The sequence below is a fragment of the Fringilla coelebs genome (genome assembly GCF_963513975.1).
Source record: "Fringilla coelebs genome assembly, chromosome: 21".
Classification (NCBI taxonomy): Eukaryota; Metazoa; Chordata; class Aves; order Passeriformes; family Fringillidae; genus Fringilla; species Fringilla coelebs.
The window spans coordinates 10,633,673-10,653,535 of record NC_140047.1 but is presented as its reverse complement, the minus strand read 5'-3'; the positions used below and the strand labels follow the sequence as shown (position 1 = coordinate 10,653,535).

At 50.9% G+C, this 19,863-nt stretch overlaps 1 protein-coding gene across 8 annotated transcripts in view; it reads right to left on the bottom strand.

Moving 5' to 3' along the window:
- DAB2IP (DAB2 interacting protein) overlaps nucleotides 1-19,863 on the bottom strand; it is a 125,220-nt gene that overhangs the window by 24,731 nt on the left and 80,626 nt on the right. For all 8 annotated transcript variants that reach the window (XM_084219813.1, XM_084219817.1, XM_084219811.1 and 5 more), the window contains 3 exons: nucleotides 13,887-14,040; nucleotides 8,661-8,759; nucleotides 5,962-6,516 (listed from right to left, as the gene is read on the bottom strand). In XM_084219813.1, the coding sequence (XP_084075939.1) occupies nucleotides 5,962-6,516; nucleotides 8,661-8,759; nucleotides 13,887-14,040 (808 nt within the window). The remainder of the gene's footprint in view (nucleotides 1-5,961; nucleotides 6,517-8,660; nucleotides 8,760-13,886; nucleotides 14,041-19,863) is intronic.

Below are 19,863 nucleotides of genomic sequence, written 5' to 3'. Positions count from 1 at the left end.
ATCTGGGTAACTCTATCACCTTTATCTTGCCGGGGCTCTCCCAGGGTACGTTTCAATTCCAAGCCACCGCTCAGGCTGACACAAGGTGCTGATTCTTAATTAGCAGCCGCTGACCTTGGCTTTGCTTGATTCTCTTTCCTGTCACTTTCCCAACATACTAATTATCTCAGGAACACTGAGTTTTACAGCATCTCTCAGCCAAGTGTTTGCTTTTCCCCCTCTTGTCAGCTGAGCACTGGCTGCTGAGTCCTGGAAACCCAGGGCCAAGTGGGAGCCAGAGTTAATGTGAATTTGGGTGACTTGGGCTGATCTACAGAATTCACTAGAATATAAAATGAGGCAAGATTCCATGGCAGGACTCAACACAAAGCCAGAAAAGATCCCCTGGAAATCTCTGCTGCTGTTATTATTCCCTATGGAGCATCTGCAGCTCAGCAGCTGGGAAAAGGACCCCTTGTCTCTGAAGTGGAAAGGAAAGCTGCTAAAGTCCCAGAGAATTCCATTATGGCACAGCACCCAAAGCTGAGCAGTAACACTGCCGAATCTGGCCTCACAACTGAGCAGGGAAGGAGGGGGGAGCCAGGACACCCAGGATCCTCCCTGTCCCTGCAGGTCTGGGCTGCAGAGCCGTCCAGCCAGGCTGTAGGAGCTGGCCCTGGGATGTGTCAGGGGTCAGAATTCCCCCAGGCAGTGTCCTAGGGCGAGTTCCTCTGCAGGGACTGCTCTGGGCTGCTCCATGAGCCCTGGGAAGGGTGCCTCGGCTGCAGGTCACTTCCCATGACATCCTGCCATCCCTGGCCCTGCCACTGGCCAGACCTTCACTTCTTCCCTCCACAGAAAAGCCACATCAGCTCTGGATCACACTTCTGCTATCTCTGCCTTAAGTACTCCAGCAGCCAGCACTCAGAAGACACAAATGGAATGCAAATACTTGTGGAATCCCTCCGGGGGCCTCACTCACCCACATACAAGGTCCTGAATAAAATGCAATAACTAAAGCCAATAAAACTCCCTGTTTCTGAGCAGCAGAGATCAGCAGGGGGTTGTTTTCAGTTAGGGCCCCTGGCAATGGAAGAAAATAAGATGCTTTATTTCATTACATCAGAGTTGAGAGGGGAAGGAAGAGGTCTACAGTCAAAATTAAGGGCTGTGGCAGTGTTCTTCAGGCTTGTTCCCATGTTTATTTTAAGGCTTTTTGCTTCAGACTGGACGAATCTGAACCTGTGTGACCCCAGCCACTGCACATATGCTGATAAAGAAGAGCAATTCATAAATAAATAAATTCAGAGCATGACAGCACAAGGCTGCACTGGTCTCCCCTTTGCACATAAACCAGCCTGTGCTATTCCAACCAGCTCCTCCCAATGCAGGCAGGAGTGGCAGCCCCAGTCCCGAGGGGGTCCAAGTGCTGGTCCCTGTGCCTGGGGGGTGGCACTGGCAGCGCTTGCCCTCCAGCTGCTGAGCCCCGGAGGCAGGAGGATGAAGGCAGCTGGGTGCCTGGCAGGGCTGTGGTGGGAGCAGGAGCACTGCCAAGGGAGCCAACGAGCAACACAAGTCTTGTGTGATGTGTCCTGTCCAAATGCAGGGAGGATTCTGCACTTTGGCATCCCAGGAAGGTCCTCCCAGCCCAGCCTCTCCGGGATGAGTCCAGAGCTGGAGCACGTGGGGTGCCAAGGAGCTGAGGAGCCCCACGGCCCTGCACTCCCCGTGGTGGTCACACACCCTCTGGGCTGCAGCTGGTCATTCCTGGAATTGTAACTGACTGATGGGCAGATTGACTTTGAAATAATAAGGTTCTCCAAATCACAAGCCTGATTAATAGGATTGACTTAACCTTAAGAGGATTGAATTGATAAAGGTAATAAGATTATTGCTTATTTCAAAGACTAGCTCAGAGTCCAGCTAGGCCCTTATGCAAAGGTGAAAAACACCAGTGGTCGGTAGGTTTCAGGTGCAGGAGCACTGGGACACACCCACGGGGGAGGGAACTGCGGCACAGGAGGCTGAGGAGGAGAGAAAGGGGAGCGGCAGAGGGGCAGCAGCTGGGTCCTGGACAGATGGTGTGAAACTAAGGAGCCCAGCCCCAAGTTCTCGACTCTTCCATCACAGCTCCTTTGAGGATCTGCTCCAGACACTTCTCTGCCAGGAAACAGAGTGATGTTCCCTCCTTCGAACCCTGGAACTCATCCCACGGCACTTTTGACCTTTTCTAATTCTCCTTGGGAAAAGGTAGTGAATGGCAATGTCAGGGTTAACTCACAGCAATCTATATCCATCACCTTGCTCAGGGAAACAAGCAAACCTGAGGGACACAACACTAACACACTGAGTGACGTCTCATGTCCCTGCCTGAGCCCAGCAGTCACTTTTCAGCCCTTTTCAGTGTGGAGTCTGCAGGTGCCAGAGCCCTGACCCAGCCCTGGCTCTGCCACTGGAACGTGGGGTTCCAGCAGATCCACACGGGGGGAGCAGCTCCATCTGCTCAGCTGAGGCACATCCTTGCAGCACAAACAAACAGGGATACATGTTTATTCCTCACTCCATTCCCAACACCATAAATATTTATTTCCAGTGAGCAGCTGGTTAGTTAGAGCTTTGTCTAATGCTGGGTTTGATCTACCAGTGCTCTGGACTAGAGAAGTTTTTTGTATATTTATGGTCATGAACTGAGCTCTGGGAGCTCTAAGACAGCCCTGAAACAAATCTAAGCATGGGAAGTATTCTGGAAGCATCAGAAGTCCTTTGGGAAGGATGCAGCCACCTACCCACAACCACATCACAGGGGCCACACCAAGCCCTGTAAGGCAGAACTGAGCACTCCTGATAACTCCAACCCTGGCAGCAGAACTGCTTTAAGTCTTTGTGTCTGAGAGCTGCAAAACACGTGAAAACCGTTGGGCATCTCCACATCCTTACAGGGAACAAACACGGCATCAGTGCTCTCACTAGGAAGGTAAAAACAGGTGACAAGCGAAGGACCGAGCTGAGAGGCCACATCTCTGCTTCAACCACAAAATATCCCTCTCTCAGCCTTTCTTGCCATAAGAGACGGGACATCTGTGTGTGCCAAGAACTGATGGATGTCTGTCAGACTTTCCAGCGGGCTGGAGCAGCTCCCTCCCTCCCTCCCTGAGTGCCTGCACTCAGAACCTTATCAAAACCCTCTTCCCCTCCCCTCCACCCACTGCCCTGGCAGCTGCTCAGGGCTTTCCAGGCGTGCCCCGTGCACACCAACCCAGCACTGCAGGGATGAAGTTCTTCCGTTTCCCACACAGAGATCAAGGGAAGCACGGACTCTGACTCCAGAGGGGGCTCTCCTTTCATGCTCCACTTTTTAAGCTATTGCGATACGTTAAAGCCCAGGAAGAAGCAGAGATTTAGGGAAAAAAATTCAGCTACAGCCCTGGTCCCCCTTCCACCTGCAGCCCCAGGTGTTCCTGCCCTCCTAGCAGGAGGGACTCTGGGTGTTAGCAGCTCCAGGTAACCACACCTGGCTGGCAGGGTGTCCCTCGGTGTCTGTGGGTAGGGATGGCCCTGCCTCCCCAGGGACACTGGTGGCTGGGACCTTGCTGTGTCTGGCACGTGGCACCACCACACCCCTCCCATGGCACCTCTCCTGCCCCGACACACGGCCCCATCCCGGCCTCATTAAGGGATTACCCCGTATTTACAGCAAATCGCTGCAGGAAAACACTGCCTGAAACAGCCCAACAGCAATTAGCTGCTAACGAGTATTCCAAGATAATCTACTGGACACTCGTGTCACAGTCTGACCGTAACTGCTGCTTCAGCCCAGCTACAGCAGCCAAGAGCCACAAAACCCCTTCATCAGAGAAATCCATCAGTGGCTGCCACGGCCACGGCCGCAGGGCAGGGGGGATTTTGAAGGGCTCACTGGGAAGGCTCCTGGTGATGCACAAGGATGAGGAACCCACCTCTAGCCCGGGAAAGCTTCTGAGAGACACCAGGGAACAGAGGCCTGGAGAAGGGGAAGTCCCTGCCCTGCTGCCCCTCACTCAGGGGTCAGGGTGTGGGGGCAGCCACGGGGAACTGTCCTGAGGGGTACTGGGGTGCACTCACATACCCCAAGCAGGGCTGAGAGGGTGCTTTCTTATCTCATTCATTATTTTTCTACCTTTCTGCTGCTTTTCCCACTCCCTGCTTGTCCAGCCCAGGATGCAGCACCTGGTTCCCATGCTCCAATAACTCCTGTTGCTCTGACAGCTCCCCAAACCCTGCGCTAATGCTGATGGCAGATGACAGGCAGCTAAAGCAGAAGCTCCATTTTAGGGGAAAAGTCATCAAGTCTGTTTACTGTTTGCTGGGTCCCCTGTGTAAAGCCTCTGGGATCTCAAGCACTGATGCAGACACATGTCTGGAAACACACTTGCTCCCTCTGGAGCCTCTCCAGTACTGAGAGGCAGAGGAAAAAGGTTGGAGCAGTGACAACCACTCTCAGCCATGCCCACACATGATCCATGGTGATTAAGACTGGGATGACACCTGAAGCCTTTTGCACCAGAAGCGTGTAAACTGTGGACAGGGTCTTCCATGGGAATGTTATTCCCACAAAGCTCTGGCATTAAAGCTGCAGGAGCCACAGAGAGGGGCAGCAGAGTTCCTGGTGCCAGCACGAGGCTGGGCTGTGCCCAGGAACCACGGGCTGACAGCTCTGGAGCCCTGGAGCAAGGAGTGAGCAGAGACACCAAGCACAGCTCTTACAGAGGAGCCACAGCCTTACTCCCCACAGGTCCCTCCCTGCACTCCTGGGATCAGGAGGCTTTAACAGGGCTATTTTCTCTGGTGCTGGAGCAGCAGGCCCCCAACTCCCAATCCTCTCAGCGAGCTTTGCCTGCCTTGAACTAGATCAGGAAGCCAAGGCACTTCTCTGTCTGACAGATGGTAACTCAGCCTAATCCACGAGCCCGGCCACGGGCCCGGCAGCAGCGGCAGCTGCCAAGGAAGCAGAGCCTTGTGACTGCCCCTCAGGTGAGGAGCTCACGTCTCCTCAGCACTGCAAAAGCTTTGGACATCTTGCCCTTCCCCAGCTCTCCCTGGCAAAGTGCAGGGAGATGGTCACAGAACAACAGTGATGCTTTAACTCCTGCAGCCCCGACATGGGCACTGCCTGCTGTGGCTGTGCCAGGTCACAGGAATGGAGGATGCTCTGCAGCAGGGGTCACTCCCTGCCCTGTGTGCTGGGGACCTCAGCTAGGAACGGCATTCCAGCTCTGCCCACCCTCCTTGCTCCCTCATGGATCACAACCAGGAGTAACTCCCAGTCTCTGCCTCCTCCTGCCCTGCTTCTTCCCCAGACCTGGCAGTGCATTCCCAACCAGGAAGGAAGCTCAAAGTGGTCCACAAAGGCTGAACTTCCACCATGTGCAAGTTGGTGGCATCAACCTCCAATGAGCACTGCCATGGAAGTATCCTGGGACCCCCTTCCAAAAGCAGTAGGGCAGACCCTGACGACCAAGAGCTGATCCAGACATGCATGCCTGCAGGCACTTTGGTCTGGAATTCTGGAGAGGCTGCTCCCTCCTGTTCAGCTCCACTGCGCAGGGTGCTCAGCCCAGAGGGAGCAGAGCATGGAACCCAGGAACACCCAGCACACAGAGGGTGCACAGCTCAGGCCAGCACTGCTTACATTCCAACCTGGAAAACTGCCTTCTTGCTTACTTTCACAACTGTGCCTGTTTATACAGCAAGGGCCTGGCCCCTGAGCCTCCAGAAGAAAAGTGAAGGAAAGTGGCTCAGCTGGGGTCTTGTGGTCCCACCAACCTCTCTGCTAATTAGGCAACTCGTGCTGTGTGTGCTACCAACTTGTTTGCAATCAAAAGAAAACCAGAGCACATTAACGATGACCCAAAGCCCAACTGACGAGTTTTCTCAACCAAACCCCACCCCAGAGTCTGCTCTGATGGTGTCTGGGGGAACACTACAGGTGGCAGGGGGTCCTACCTTGGCCTTGCCCGTGCTCTGCAGGATGTGCACCAGCGCCGACGCCATCTCCTCCTTGTTCTTCACGCTCAGCGAGGGCTCCAGCACCGAGCACAGCACCATGTAATTGTTGGTGATGTACTCAGCAAACTCCTTGTACATCTCCATGGGGAGGATGCTCATGCTCTGGTAGCGGGACTTGATGCGGATCATGGGCCCTGGGGACTTGCCCTTGCCAGGGTTGGGGCTCACCACTGGGTACCATTTCTCCACAAACTGCCGGCCCGTCACCGAGCTCACGGGGATGTTCACCTGCCCAATGAAGTTGGTCTTGTCCTTCTTCTTCTTCTTGTCAGTCTCTTTGTATAAGTGCACAGTAATGTTTTTGAGAGATGGGAGGTTATTAAATTCAAAGTGCTCCCCCCAAAAGACATTATCAGTTTTCAATTTACAGGTAGTTCGTGCATAAAGAACGTCATCCAGGCATAATTCACACAAGTACTTTTTCTTAGCTGGCAGGTCCTTGGCTTCAATAATCCATAACTTTAACATATTCTCTACCCTTCTGCTGTTGTCCTGAAAAAAAGATGCAAAGAAAAAAAGGTCAATAAAAAACCCCACAAAGGCAAGAACAAAACTGAAGATATGAATTAATTATTTCGGATGTGCTAAATGAGCGGAGGCTTAATTACACTTTATTTTAAGGAAATACTGGCTCTCAAGAATTTGCATAATAACACTACTTATGTTAATTTTCCAAAATATCATCGTGCTCTCCATGTCTGTTGGTGCCAATTAATATAAGGAACAAGGAAGATAAAATCCCTCCAAATCATAAATGTACCATTTCCCATTCCCTGCCAAGAGGGCCCCTGAAGAATACAAAAGAACCTCACTGGTCCTGAATGGTTTGTGCAAAGCAGAAGCTGTCACAGGTATCTCACAGCCTCCTCTATTTTCAGCAGAGCTACTTTACAGCAGTACTAAGTTCATGATATTTCCTGTAACACAGCAATACAAAGGGACCTGAAAGGGACCCAGGGATCACCTCATCCACGTGGGAATGCCACCACAAAAGGCAGGGAAAAACCTGTAAAACCTCACCATATTTTAGGGCAGAAGTCCAGAGCACCCAAGTTAAACACTGAGAGGAATCATAGGAGAGGGCGTCCCATGGAGAATCATGATAATTCAGAGACAGAAATCTGCCTTGGATATATTTTAAGCAGTAACAGAGCCAAGAATACTGTGGATCTTTCAGAGCTCCCTCGTGATGCTGACCTCATCCTGGAAGAACATCCAGGGGTATTTGCTGCAGGAGTGACTCCAAAGATAAAGCACTGGCAGCTGCACCACTGCTGGGATTCTGCAAACCCTGTTTTGTTTGGAAACCCCTCACTGAAACAGCAGCCACGGCTTACTCTGCTTAGCCCAGGAGTCTGGGCAGGAACACTTCTGCTGGAAGTCCACAATGGGGTACTGTAGGTTCAGGAAGTACACACAGGAACTGCACAAGAACACTGAATTCCTGACAGAAATATCAAGCTGGATACTGAGAGTTTATTGTCTACGAACTCAAACAAAGATGGAAAGTCAGTCATCAGTTACTGCAGGTTTTGAGATGATGGAAACACTTCCAAATGGATTTCCACTCCACACTGCACCTTGAAGCCATAGTACATGCCCAGCCCCAGCTTGCATTCCCAGGGGTTCTCTCATGCTAACTGTGACCACACTAACCTTACACAGCCCACTCAGGTCAGGATCACCAGGAAAAGCCCTGGAAAGTACTGGAGCAACTGAACTTCACTAGAGGAACATGCTGCCAGAGGCAGAAGGCCACCTCTCCCCTCCACTGCTCACACTCTGATATTACAGGAAATCTTTTATTCTGACATTTGGCACTGTGCTGGGAACAAACTCTGAGACTGAGGGCCCCTTCAGAACCCACCAGGCCTGGACTGAATTACTGTGCACAGCCAGGAGTTCACAGGATCCCATCATTTGTGTCTTCTCTGACCTGCAGAAGAAGACTTGGTTGAGCTCATCAGCTGTGGAATCCTGCATTAATCCAATCTTTGCAGCCAACTCCAGCACAGCAGGGAAGAAGCAGCTGTATGTTTTATTTTAGGATGTACTTAGTGGGCCATAGTCTTAGTCGGCCATAAAAATGCATTTTGGGTGTCCCTGTGTTCTAGTGAGGAGAAGGATTTGTTCCTGTAAATCCCAGGAGAAGTCTTTGCACCTCGATTGGCTGGAGAAGGGAAAGCTACATTCCACTGTCACCTCTGAAAATGGACATCTGAGCTCCTCCATCACTAAAGCAGGAGCTGTGTCAGGAGCTGACACGTGAACTCCTCAGACTGTTCAGCCTTGTGACTTTGCTGGCAGCTACCTGACATCTGTCCCACTGCTTCTGGGAGGTGACAGTCCTGTGGATGTGGCAAGGACGATCAGTAACAGCAACACTGAAGATTCATCAGCTCTGATCAATTCTTAGCAAGAGCTGAAGCAGCATGTGCTGAGAAGAGAGGGGAAGGAATAACTGGCGCTTGTCTGTAAATATAATTGTGGAAGAAAGCAATATGGAAAAAGGCTGACCCAGAGCTGCACTTACTCACTCCAATGACAATACATCCCCTGCTGCTCCCATGCACTGGGCTATAAAATGGAATAACGAGGAACTGAACTAGAGCAGAGGCAGTTCCTCCCAGCCCTACCTTGTTGGGGTGCACGGCACGCCGCAGGTTCTCCATCCATTTATCTCGCTCTGCAGCCGAACGACACGAGAAGCACTTACTTCCTGATGAAGTCGTCACCTACAGGGAAAGGAACAGGATTATGTCTTGACCAGCACACTGCTGAGTGTGGCTGGGGAGAGAGGGGGGCTTAGGGAAGATGCTACTGGATTTTATTTTTTTTTTTTTAGTGAACAGCTTTACCCAAGCATGAAGCAACAGCCCCTAAGGCTGGTGGAAAAACAGGACAACTCTGTATGTCACAGAAATAATCATAGAAGCAAACTCCAATTACTTCTCCTCTTCCACACCAGAAAACACTAGATAATGGGCCCCATGCATGTGATGCTTTGAACCACCAAGTTCCACAACTGAGGGACTGCAAATCCTCAGATGAACTAAAGATAAATTGGAACTCTGAGTGGTTACTTGGCATTCCTCCAGGCTCAGCCCAAAGCCTGTGACAGTAACAACCCATTCCTTGTTCCCAGCAGAACACTGGCTCAAAAAGCCTGCTTTCCCACCTTCCCCCTTGGTGTCCTGTGGCTCCTGGAGCCCTTGCTGTGAAGATCATGGGGACAGGTCTGTACAGCCCAGTCCTGGCCATGGCACAGCTTGTGCCAGCTCATGGCTCAGCCAGGGCACTCAGAGCTCACAGCGCCCATCCTCAGCTGAGGAGAACCAGGGGGGCTTCCCAACCTGGACACAGCTGGAAGTGCTGCTGAGCCCTCCTCTCACTTCTCATGCTTCCAGGTCAAGGGATTCTCTGCAGTATTTTTGTGACTTTCTCTGGCCATTGGGAGTTCATAGCCAGGGTTTAAGAAACACACTCACAGCAGCGACATTTCCAGTGGTGCCAGTGGTGCCCCTTATTCCTCATCACACTCCTGCTATCCCAAGGAAACGCAATCCTGATAAGCCCATGGAAGCACCACTGTCTGGCAGAACAGAATGACAGGCACCAAATTTCCTTCCTATGCCCCCATGTCAAACTTCCTTGGCATCAAAGCCAATAGCTCCCTGCACCTGCTCCTCACAGACAGGTATTCCCCAAGCTCCTCCACTAGTGCTGGTCCTGAGCACCAGGAACGTGGCTCCAGCTCTGCCCTTCGCATTTCTTTTGCCCACCAATATTTACCATGTACAGCTCTGCTGGGAGGCTGAATGGACCTGGCTGGTACTTTAAATAACTCCCCTCCGAGCTTCATTTCCGCCAGTCTCAACCTGCAGAGTTATTTGTGAGTGCTTTATCATCTCCCAGTTTTGTGTTTACACACTGTGCTCTGGGTTATCAGCTTCTGGGAGACACAATCTCTTTTAATTTCATGTATCTCCCAGAAGCCCAACCTGTTCTTACAGCAGAGCTGGCACTCACTGAGATTTGTCATTAGCAAACCTCAATGATAAGTTGAACACATCCCTTCCTTTGAACACAGACCAGGGCAGAATGAGAAGAGGCCTGTTCTGTCTTTACACAAAAACGCAAAGAATCTTCCAACTCTTGATGTTGCAGAGGCTTTCTCCTTCACACAGACATTCTCCCAGTCCTTGCACACTTTTATATTCTGCCTGTAAAATATATTCAGCTGAGCACAAGCTCTCCTGTAGTTCCAAGAACAGACTCCATACTAGCAGGCAGAGCAGAGTGAACTTTCCAGCCTCCTTTCTCACTCCAGAGTATTTCCAGCTTCTTCAGAATACCCCATGACAAACCCCCCTGCCTCATCTCCTCTCCACTGCTGCTGATGCTCCTCTTAACCTCCATCCCTGAGCCTTCCCACACAGAGCTCTGCTGGCACACAGGATTGTCACTGTATTTTCCTGCCACACTTAGGTAAACACATGCATTATCATGGCCAAATTCCTTATTCAATTTTAAGCCAATTATAAATTAATCTTTCAAAACCTAAAAAATCTCTAACTATCACACTGAAGTGAGAGAAGGGGGAAATTGTGTTTCCGATATGAAGTGTGTCTTGGTCTGATGGGAGCTGAAGATCACATCTACCATGTGTGACCAAAAATGTAATTTCCCCCAGATTTGCAATCAGATCCCAGCTTTGAGTTCTGACTTAAATATCATATGGCATTAATGATCTTTATGAGATATTAATTAACTTTATAAAGAGTGTATTCTGGTCTCATCAAGATTTTGGATATGCTGGAATGCTGTTAATGTACAGGACAAACTCAATTAATAAAACTCATTAATTCCTGAAATGTTACTTTTCGTATTCATTATCCCCAGTCCTTGGATGGACAATCTGTCCAGATGAAATCTTGTCTTTTTAAGACAGTCCTGGGGTGCAAGGTGGCTTCACTTGAAGGCCCATGCATGGAGTACCAGGGGATGCTAACTGAGCACTGAGGGTGCTTCACTCCCTGTCCAGAGGATTTTCCAAGGCTCAGGCAGGGCTCAGCTGCACCCCTGGCCCTGCAGCTGCTCCAGGCATCCGAAGGGCCACGCGAGCAATGGCCAACGTTTGCACAGCTGCATCAAATTTAGTGCTGCTAAATTTAGCTCCACTAAATTCTCCCTTGCTGAGGCAAGGCCAGGATGAGGCAACAGGCTCAGCTGTATTGGAGCAACCACAGTTTGTCTTTCCCTCAGCTGTGTCCTGGGACGGTTCATGCACGACTGTGCAAGGGGACAAGGCTTTGGTCTGCCAAGACCTAAGAGAGCCCCTCAGCCCTAATGGCCCTGCCTGGCCCAGGACCCCCGAAAACCAGAGCCAGGAACAGGCTCTGGGAGCCTGGGCCCCGAGCCTCTGGTACTGGCTGAGATGCCCACTGTGTATTTAGCACACGCAGCACGTGCAGCGGCAGGGGATGATTTGCTGACTGAGGAGTCTTGCAAGGAGAAAGAAGATGATGCTGAGTAATTTAAAAAAAAAAAAAATCAATGAAGGAAACAAGTAAATACCGACTGCCAAGTACTCAGCAAGTGAGAAAAAAAGCAAGTTTCACAAAACTAAGTAAGTAGAAAAGCCAAATGCAGCCTGTGGAAAAGCCCTGCTCTGGTGCTGACTGTGCTCCCTGGCAGAGCTGAGGGGAGCAGGGCCGAGCACGTCTTAATGCAGGATGGTGGGGACAGAAGGGAGGAACAATTCCCTGCACCTTCATCCACCAGCTGCCTCCCAAGGAGCCACTTGGTTGTTTTCCACTGCAGATGGCTCTGGCACCTCTCGCTTTTGTCTCTGTCTGGGTGTGCTGCCAGTTCCTCTGGAACCCGCTCTGCTCCATCTGCAGCCGTGTCAGATCCTCCTGGCCCGTTCCCCGAGGCTGCTGGGGCAGGAGCTGTGTCAGGTGAGCACTGATGGCCCCAGGCCAGCTGGGGATGGGAACAGCTCCCAGGCACTGTCCCTGCCCGGCCACCCCAGGGCCAGCAGAAGGTGAAGGACTGAGCAAGGCTGGCACTGCCCAGCAAGAGCTTCACTTCCCAGCTGGAGACACCAGCCCTGCCTGTTCCCAGCACATCTCCCGAGGGAGCAGCTCCACAACAGCCTCAAGGGGCAGGGATGAGGCACCACCACCAACTGCAGCACCTTCCCCATCTACTGCACAGAAAAGACCTCAGCTCCCCTCATCCCTGTGATCCCGGCAGGGCCTCCTCACATCCCCTGAGCTCCTTGGTGTCCCTCCCTCAGTGGTACCCGAGCGCTATGGGCTGTAGTCACTGCCTGGCCCCCAGCTGAGATCCCAGGAGATCTGCAAACTCATTCCAGTGCTGACCTCACTCCCAGCTTCCAGAGGCTCTCAGGAGACACGAGACCAAGGCATTGACACAAAGTGCCACTTAGCTCTCACCTCGGTCCCTCCTGCTGGAGCTTGTTGGTGAGCAGCCACCAGTGACAAATCAATGTCCCTGTTGTTTCCTGGCATTCTTCCTCTCCTCTGCAGGGTTTGCAGAACAGCAATTAACACATTCTTTTTTTATATTGTGACTTCTCTTTATCCAACTCAACCCCAAAATTTTCTTCCTCCTTCCAAGTGCATGACTTGTATTACTTCCCTCTCACTCAACTTTGTACAAGCTCTGTTCTTATCGTTTTCTCTCCTCTTGTGGGCTGAACAGAATTGGTAAACAACTCTTATATTACGGATGTCACATCTATTTTCCATCTAGCTTCATTTTATCTTTCTTGAGTGGAATGTAATAGAGGAAACATAATTTACAAAACTGTTCCCCTCCTGACCCATTGCACTTGCTCAATTCCACGAAGAATGAAAAGCAATGCAAAATTTATACTTCAGCCAACTACAGAGTTTGTCTGAGGCTATTTTTTTGCAAGACTGTTTTCATGTTACCCACTTATATTTTAAGAAATAGATCTTTTAACTCACTTATTTCAAAATGTGCTGATTTCAGTAAAGAAAAATATCTTTATCTTTCCAGTCTGACTCCTCTTGAACACTGACATGTGTTCTCATCCAGCACTGCCCATCCAAGGACAGCCTGCAGCCCCATCACCCCTACAGCACAATCCAAACACAGCTACCCCATTTATCAGCTTCCCTGTGTCGAAGCACAAACAAGTGTTACCTGCTCTTCACAGAAACACAAATATCCAGTGCCTTATTACTGTAAGAAAACCATTTCCCAGTTCTGTACCCAGCCACTGCCATAAGCAATAATACTTTGCCATCCACAATTCAGGACAAATGATTCCCAAGATATCCTGTACTGAATTACCCAGCTACAGCCTGGGCTGTACGTGTCCTACTCCCTCCTGCTAGCACAGACCTTACCACATGCTATAACAGATGTCAAAGGAATCTGAAATGCTCACAGATTTTTCTATTTACCCAAACAAGGGAAACTTCAGTATTCTAGACAAAGTCCTCCACACTCCCACTGACAGCAGCAGGCTGGCTCTGTGACCACATGTAATGTCTCTGGGAACACTGAGTAGGGATTAGCACTTCCCAATATCTGTATGAACATAAACTGTAGGGGCATAAACAAATTCCTGCTCTGCTGATACACAGCCCGAAGCAGTGCAGCACCTGTGCCAGCAGCTCTGCTTTACAAGGAGCTCATTGCTCTGATTGTGCGGATATGATCCTCCTTGGAAAGATGGGAGCAATTTTCTGCCTATGAAATGGTCTCTGTGCAGCAATTCTGAGCAGCAATGTTTGGGAACAGCCAGGCCCCAGATGCCAGCCCACACCTGGCTCCCCAGGAACAGCCCCAGCACGGCTCCTTACCTCAAAGCAGTAGTCTTGTCCCAGGATGCTACTGTGGACTGGCTTGATGACCACTTCCTCCTCCATACTGAGATCCAGAGCCTCAACAGCACTACTGGGACTGAGCAGGGACTCGTGGGAGCGCGACTCTTTCAGCCTCGGCATTAGATGGGATCTGGAGGAACAACGGCACGTGTCAGTGGATGCTCTCCTTCCCAGAGAAACCTGTCAGCAACATCTGTTAGCAACAACTGCACAATATTCCTGGGAATGTTCTGCCATGAAATAACTGAGGGCCCTGAAGAACAAGGCCTGCTACCCTGTGCCATTTGTAATTTCTAATCTAAAGGCTCTGTAACAGGCAGTAGGAGCTGTAAAACAGTTTTTCCCAACTCCAATGCAGTCAGGAGTCAATTCTTTAGAGGTTTGCACAATGTGGGGTCTCTGAACAACTCAATCAAACTCTAAATAGCCACCACACCTGCTGAGGGAGACTTCCCAGGTGTGGGGTGCTCCTAAATGAGGCTTCCCAGGTGTGGGGTGGAGCAGTGTGGGTGCACTGGAGGCCAGCTGGCTGCAGCACCTGCTGCTCTCTCAGCAGCACCACGAGGTCGACAGCCCCTGGTGCAGAGCTCTGTTGGTGCCAGAACCTCACCAAAACACCCACATCTGGATGTGCACTCTGTCACCAACAACCCTTAGGCTCGTGAGCTCTCTCTCATTGTCACACACATCCCTGGGACGGGGACAGTGTGGAAAATAAGGCTGTGATAGCCCTATTGATTGATCTAAATGCTCTGGAGTCCCACTGGCAGCATTTAGCAGCGGGGAGCCCACAGAGAGTGAGCAGAGCACCATGTTTGAGACAGCCAATACAATCAATGGTGCTGTAACTCTTAAAGCAAGACCAGAGAGCTCAAGGGGAAGAAAAAAAATAAAGAAAGATAGTTAAGTACTCCCAGGAAAACACAGCAAACCCATGAAGTGGCAAGGGAAAAAATAACTTGAGTGCAAAGGGAGCAGCTGCCTTCTCCAGAGCCTGCACCACGTCAGATGTTGCTACGCCAGAGCTCCGATCCCGGTAACTCTGACCTTTAAAACCTCTGGCAAGCACTTGGGAGCTCCCAAAGACACCAAGTGTCCCTGCTACAAAAGGGCTGGGATGCCTTCTCCAAAGGCACAGAAGGACAGCAATAAGAGGAGTTTGTGATATTCTCAGCATGGTCTTTCATGAGTCAAACAACAATGCTCCCAGTATACTCCCAGCTTGCTCTGTCTGTTGGGTTTTGTTGCTCTCCAGAATGAAGCTGACCAAAACAGAGAGAAATGTCAACAGTGCATGCAAAATTCATTGCTTCCAGTGAATCACACACCAGGCTGGATCCAGAAAACAGCCCAAGGAGATTCTCAGATGAATGGCAGCAGCAGATAAACAGGTGCTTCTCTAGATTTACCATTAAGATTCAGGCCATGCAAGAAGCCCCAGGTGATAACGGAACAGCCTGTGGCTGCTCCCTGCCTGAGCTGCTCCATGGACAGCTCTGAGTGCCAGGGCCACCTCCTCCCCAGGGACACCCAGCCTGGGGACACGCTGCCCGAGGGCTCTGGGACACCCAAGGTGCTCCCTGCACCCCCCAGGGCACCAGCCAGGACCAGCTGTGGTGACACCAAAACATCTGCACAACAGCCACCAGCACAGGCTTTCTGAGGGGACAACCTGCAGCCCCCAGTGCTGAAAGCCCTGCTGGGGTTGGCACGGTCCTGTGCCGGATCAGAAGCCCGAAGGCTCTCGGTGCCATCAGCCATTCCCTCAGCTGCCCACTCACCCCACATCTCTGTGGTGAGTAAATTGATCTTTAGGAACCCTGCAGAGTCATTTCCCAGTACTTTGTGGCAATTTTACACTATCTTCAGAGAAGAGGGTCCCTATGCTTTTCCTCTGAATGATACTGTAAATGAACTGTAATAGAGGCAGACAGATCAAGTTACCTCTGGATGCTGAGTGCAGAACTAATATCTAGGAGCTCAAGAACTGGCAGTACAGACTTCTCACCCAGCCCAGATAAGCCCAGAATCAAGGCACTTCTGGTAAATCTTATTTCTGTATTTTACAGATGAAATTAGAAAAGGTAAAATAATCAAGTTGAGACTTGCATTCTTGTGTACAAATATAAATACTGATAAAATAAACCACAACTCAGTACATCACTGAGTTGCATCGCCTCATGCTGGCCCAAGAATTTTTGTAAAAAATTAAAACAAGTCTACTTTTCATTTAAAATTACTGCAGCTGGATGGCCCCGGGTGGGAGTGCAGATGTGCTATTTGAAGGATTACCAAGGGAGAGTTTCTCAGGACCCACTACACTCTCACTAGATTTAGCAAATGTGTTTATATCCCTCCACATTCTGCCGAATGCCTCTGGGAATCCTAAAATGAAGGGGACTTTTTCAGGGAGTGATTTGTCAGGTCCTTGCCTCAGCAGGACCCGCTCCCACGATGTTTCTCCCTCCCTCCTGGCCGCTGGGATCCAGCCCAGGTCAGCAGCAGACACGTTTCTCACCAGACGCTGCTCTGTGCAGGGGGAGTGCTGCAGGTCTCAAACCAGCCCTGAAAAGCCAGCATCTGTCTGTGTACTAAGGCCTAAGTGGGGAGATGTCATTAATTAGAGCTGTTGGAAATCTCAGCAGCAGGGATGAGGATCTCTCTGCCAGAGCAGTCCTGGCAGGGCAGGATGAGCAGAGCCCCCCTCCCAGGCTCTGTCCCATCTCTGTTCCACCCCCTGCCTTCACAGGGCACATGGTCGTTTCACTTTAATCCCTGTTCCAGGGCAGAGAGCACTCGTGTCCCTTGGTGACATGGCATTGTGGCAGGAGCCCATTAACTGGAAAACATGTGCCAGTCCCCATCGCTGCTCCCACAGATTTCCCCTCGTACCAGCAGTAAGAGAAAGGCCACAAGCTGCTCTCCTGAGCCTGAGAGCAGCACCCACAGCGAGAGGGACACCTGAGTCCCTGCAAACCTGTGCTGGCCATCAGCCCCCCCAAAAAGGCAAATGCACCTGGAACACCATCTGCTGACAGTGAACACACACTTCCAGGATGACAGAGGTACTTTGTTCACATCCATCCCCCTACCACCACTGTGCAGATGCTGCCTGTGGGGCTGTCCTATCTCCTGCTCCAATAACTCACTGTGTACTCCAGGTCCTGTCCTAGTTTACGTCAGCTGATCCAATTCCAATCCTACACCTTTGTTTTAATATGCTGGCAATGGCCAGCTGCCCAGAGCCATCTCACAACAGGAACCCTCTTTCCAAACAGCACATTCAGTTCTTTTTGCCAAGGGCCTTTTTAAAATCCCTTTTTACTTGCCTAAAGTTCAGTTGAAATGAAGAGGGAAGGAAAAAATCTCATAAAAGACCACATTAGTTCTAAAGAGAAATAACATTACTGCTACCGGCACTGACCTGGCGAGTCCTGCGGAGCAGCAGCCAGTCTCTGGTTATTAAAGAAAGAGCTCTGCTGCCCGAGAGCAATCAGAGAGGATTGTTGTGCTAAATAATAAAAGTCATAAAACATTACCATGTGAAGGGATGTATCCCCTCTGCCTGCACCCTCCACTGCCACTTGAGTGTCACCAAATCCAACCGGGACCATGTGGACTGCAGGGAAGACTTGCAAAAACAAGGATGGAGAGGCAATCCATCCTCTCCTCACCCAACTCCAGGGTTGGCTTTTGAGCAATGGAGGCAGCAAACACTGCTGCAAAGAGGCAACTCTGTCAGTCCTCATTTCAGAGCCTCACCTGCCTGAAACCACCCAGCTGCTGCTCCTGTGGTTTTATGATGAAAACGTTCCTGATTATTTCTGAGAGACAGAAACAAACAGAGAACCTGGTGGGTGGCTGCAGAGAGATGGAGCAGACACAAAACTTAACACAAAGGGGGGGGGGGCAAGGGGAATGAAGAGCGTTCCTTAAATCTCCTATTCTTCTGCTCTGAGAACATGAGCAGACTGGGAATTCTGAAGGAAGTCCAGGCCCTAAGCTGAAGAAGTCCCATTGGCACCAGCTGCAGAGCTGGCAGTGTGCACGCTTCCCCAGTGTCAGAAGGATTTGATCTCCCAAATTACGTTTGACTCTGTGACACTTCTCCCAGCCAGCAAAGATTCCCTGTGTGCAGCTTTTTGAGGCTGACAGTTCTTTTGTGTGCCCAGCTGGGTGCAGGCTCTCTAGGGCAGCCCTGACCCCCTCCCCTGCACTCGCCCGCTGCAGGGGTCCCTCTGTGCCCAAGCGCAGCAGAACAGCCCGGCAGATCCACACGCAGCACAGACAGAATCTAAATCTGTCTCCAGCCCAGGGATTAGGGGTTTGTTATGACTGAGAACAAAGTGCACAACTCCAGTAAATTGATTTGCAACATCAGATGGGAGAAGGATTTTAGCAGTCGCAGATGGGAGTAAATCACCCACCATGCTCTGCCAGCTCCACCCGGGAGCTCTGCCCTGTGCCACTGCCCCTCCTGAGCCTCACTGCTGCCGGCTCACTCTGGGACTATGCTCTGCATGGCCCAGACTGCTCTGATTTGCTTCCCACTCTCCTCCACAGCAGCTCTCCCCAGGGTTCAGCAACGCCAGTGTGACCCCCCCGCCGGGGCCAGCTTCCCACTGACCTCCCACCACCGCTGGGAGTTCTCATCCCTTCCTCCCCTGCGCCTCATCCTGCTTCAATGTAACAAATAAATATGAAAGCGATGTTATGGGAATAACCACCCCCAAGAGCACACAAGAGAACTAGCAGGCTTCCAGAAGATGAAGAATGATTTTTTTTTCCTGCAGAAGAGGACGTGGGGATGAAGTCTCAGCATGCAGCAGCACACCCTTCTCCATGTTCTGCTGCCCTCAACTTTCTCCTGCCGTTCCCAGAACCCCAGCTGCTGATCTCTGCCTGGGAAACACTGCTCAGCATACTCAGGATGGGAACCTGGCGTTACAGGTTGCCCTCACTAATGCAACACCTTCCCTGAGCAACACAAAGGACATGTAATTAAACTTATTAATGCCTGCCCTTGTTTTCAGACTGTTCTCAGTTTCAACTGGCAGCAGGATTAATTACATTCAAAAGGACTCTGTCAGCTCATACCAGATTCCAAACGTTGTTTTTGCCAGAGCAAACCTGAAGGATGATTTTAACCTGTGACATTCACCTGAGCATGGGTATTTGTTTAACAACGTGCCACTGCAAAGTTTGTTGGGGCAGCCTGCAAGCCCAGCACAGGACAGCCAGCAAGGACACCGATGGCATTTATGATGTGCAAGAGGAGAGGGCATCAGGAGCAGGATGCAAAAGGTGACCTGAATTCCAATCATCAAAAATATTTCCAAGGAGCCTCTTTCCCATAAGCAGAATGACATCAACATGATAGTTTCAAAAGAAATCAACACTTATATTAAAAACCACTTTTATCACATCAGCCTAAACCAGCCTAAATAGTGTCAGATCTGGGGACATCATACACAAACAGCAGTAACAGATCCACCACTCCAGTCTGGAGCCCGAGTCACAGCACAGCCCTGGAACAAGACATTCCAACAGCACCGGCCTCTGGAGCGAGCAGGGACCGTAGGGCCCCAACAAACACCAGGGGCACGTCCATGGCACCAGAAGCAAAACCGGGACGCAGGGACCGAGCCAGAGCCCCGTGCTCCCTGCCAGCACTCACGGCAGAACTCCCGGGGTGCTCCCAGCTGCACCCCAGAATCACCACCTTCCACGGGGGGAGCAGGGTGGGGATAAGGGGTTTGATTTTTACCACCTAAATTTTGCGTAACATCAGTCTGGAGCGGAATCTGGACAAGGCGGCAAAGGCGAGGCAGGATGTGTCCTCCTGGACCAACCACACGGAAATGGAGCCGCAAGGCCCATCTCCACAGCGCGGCTGCCGAGCCCGGGCGCGGATGATGAAACGCCGCCCAGGATGGAAACAAACCGCGAACGC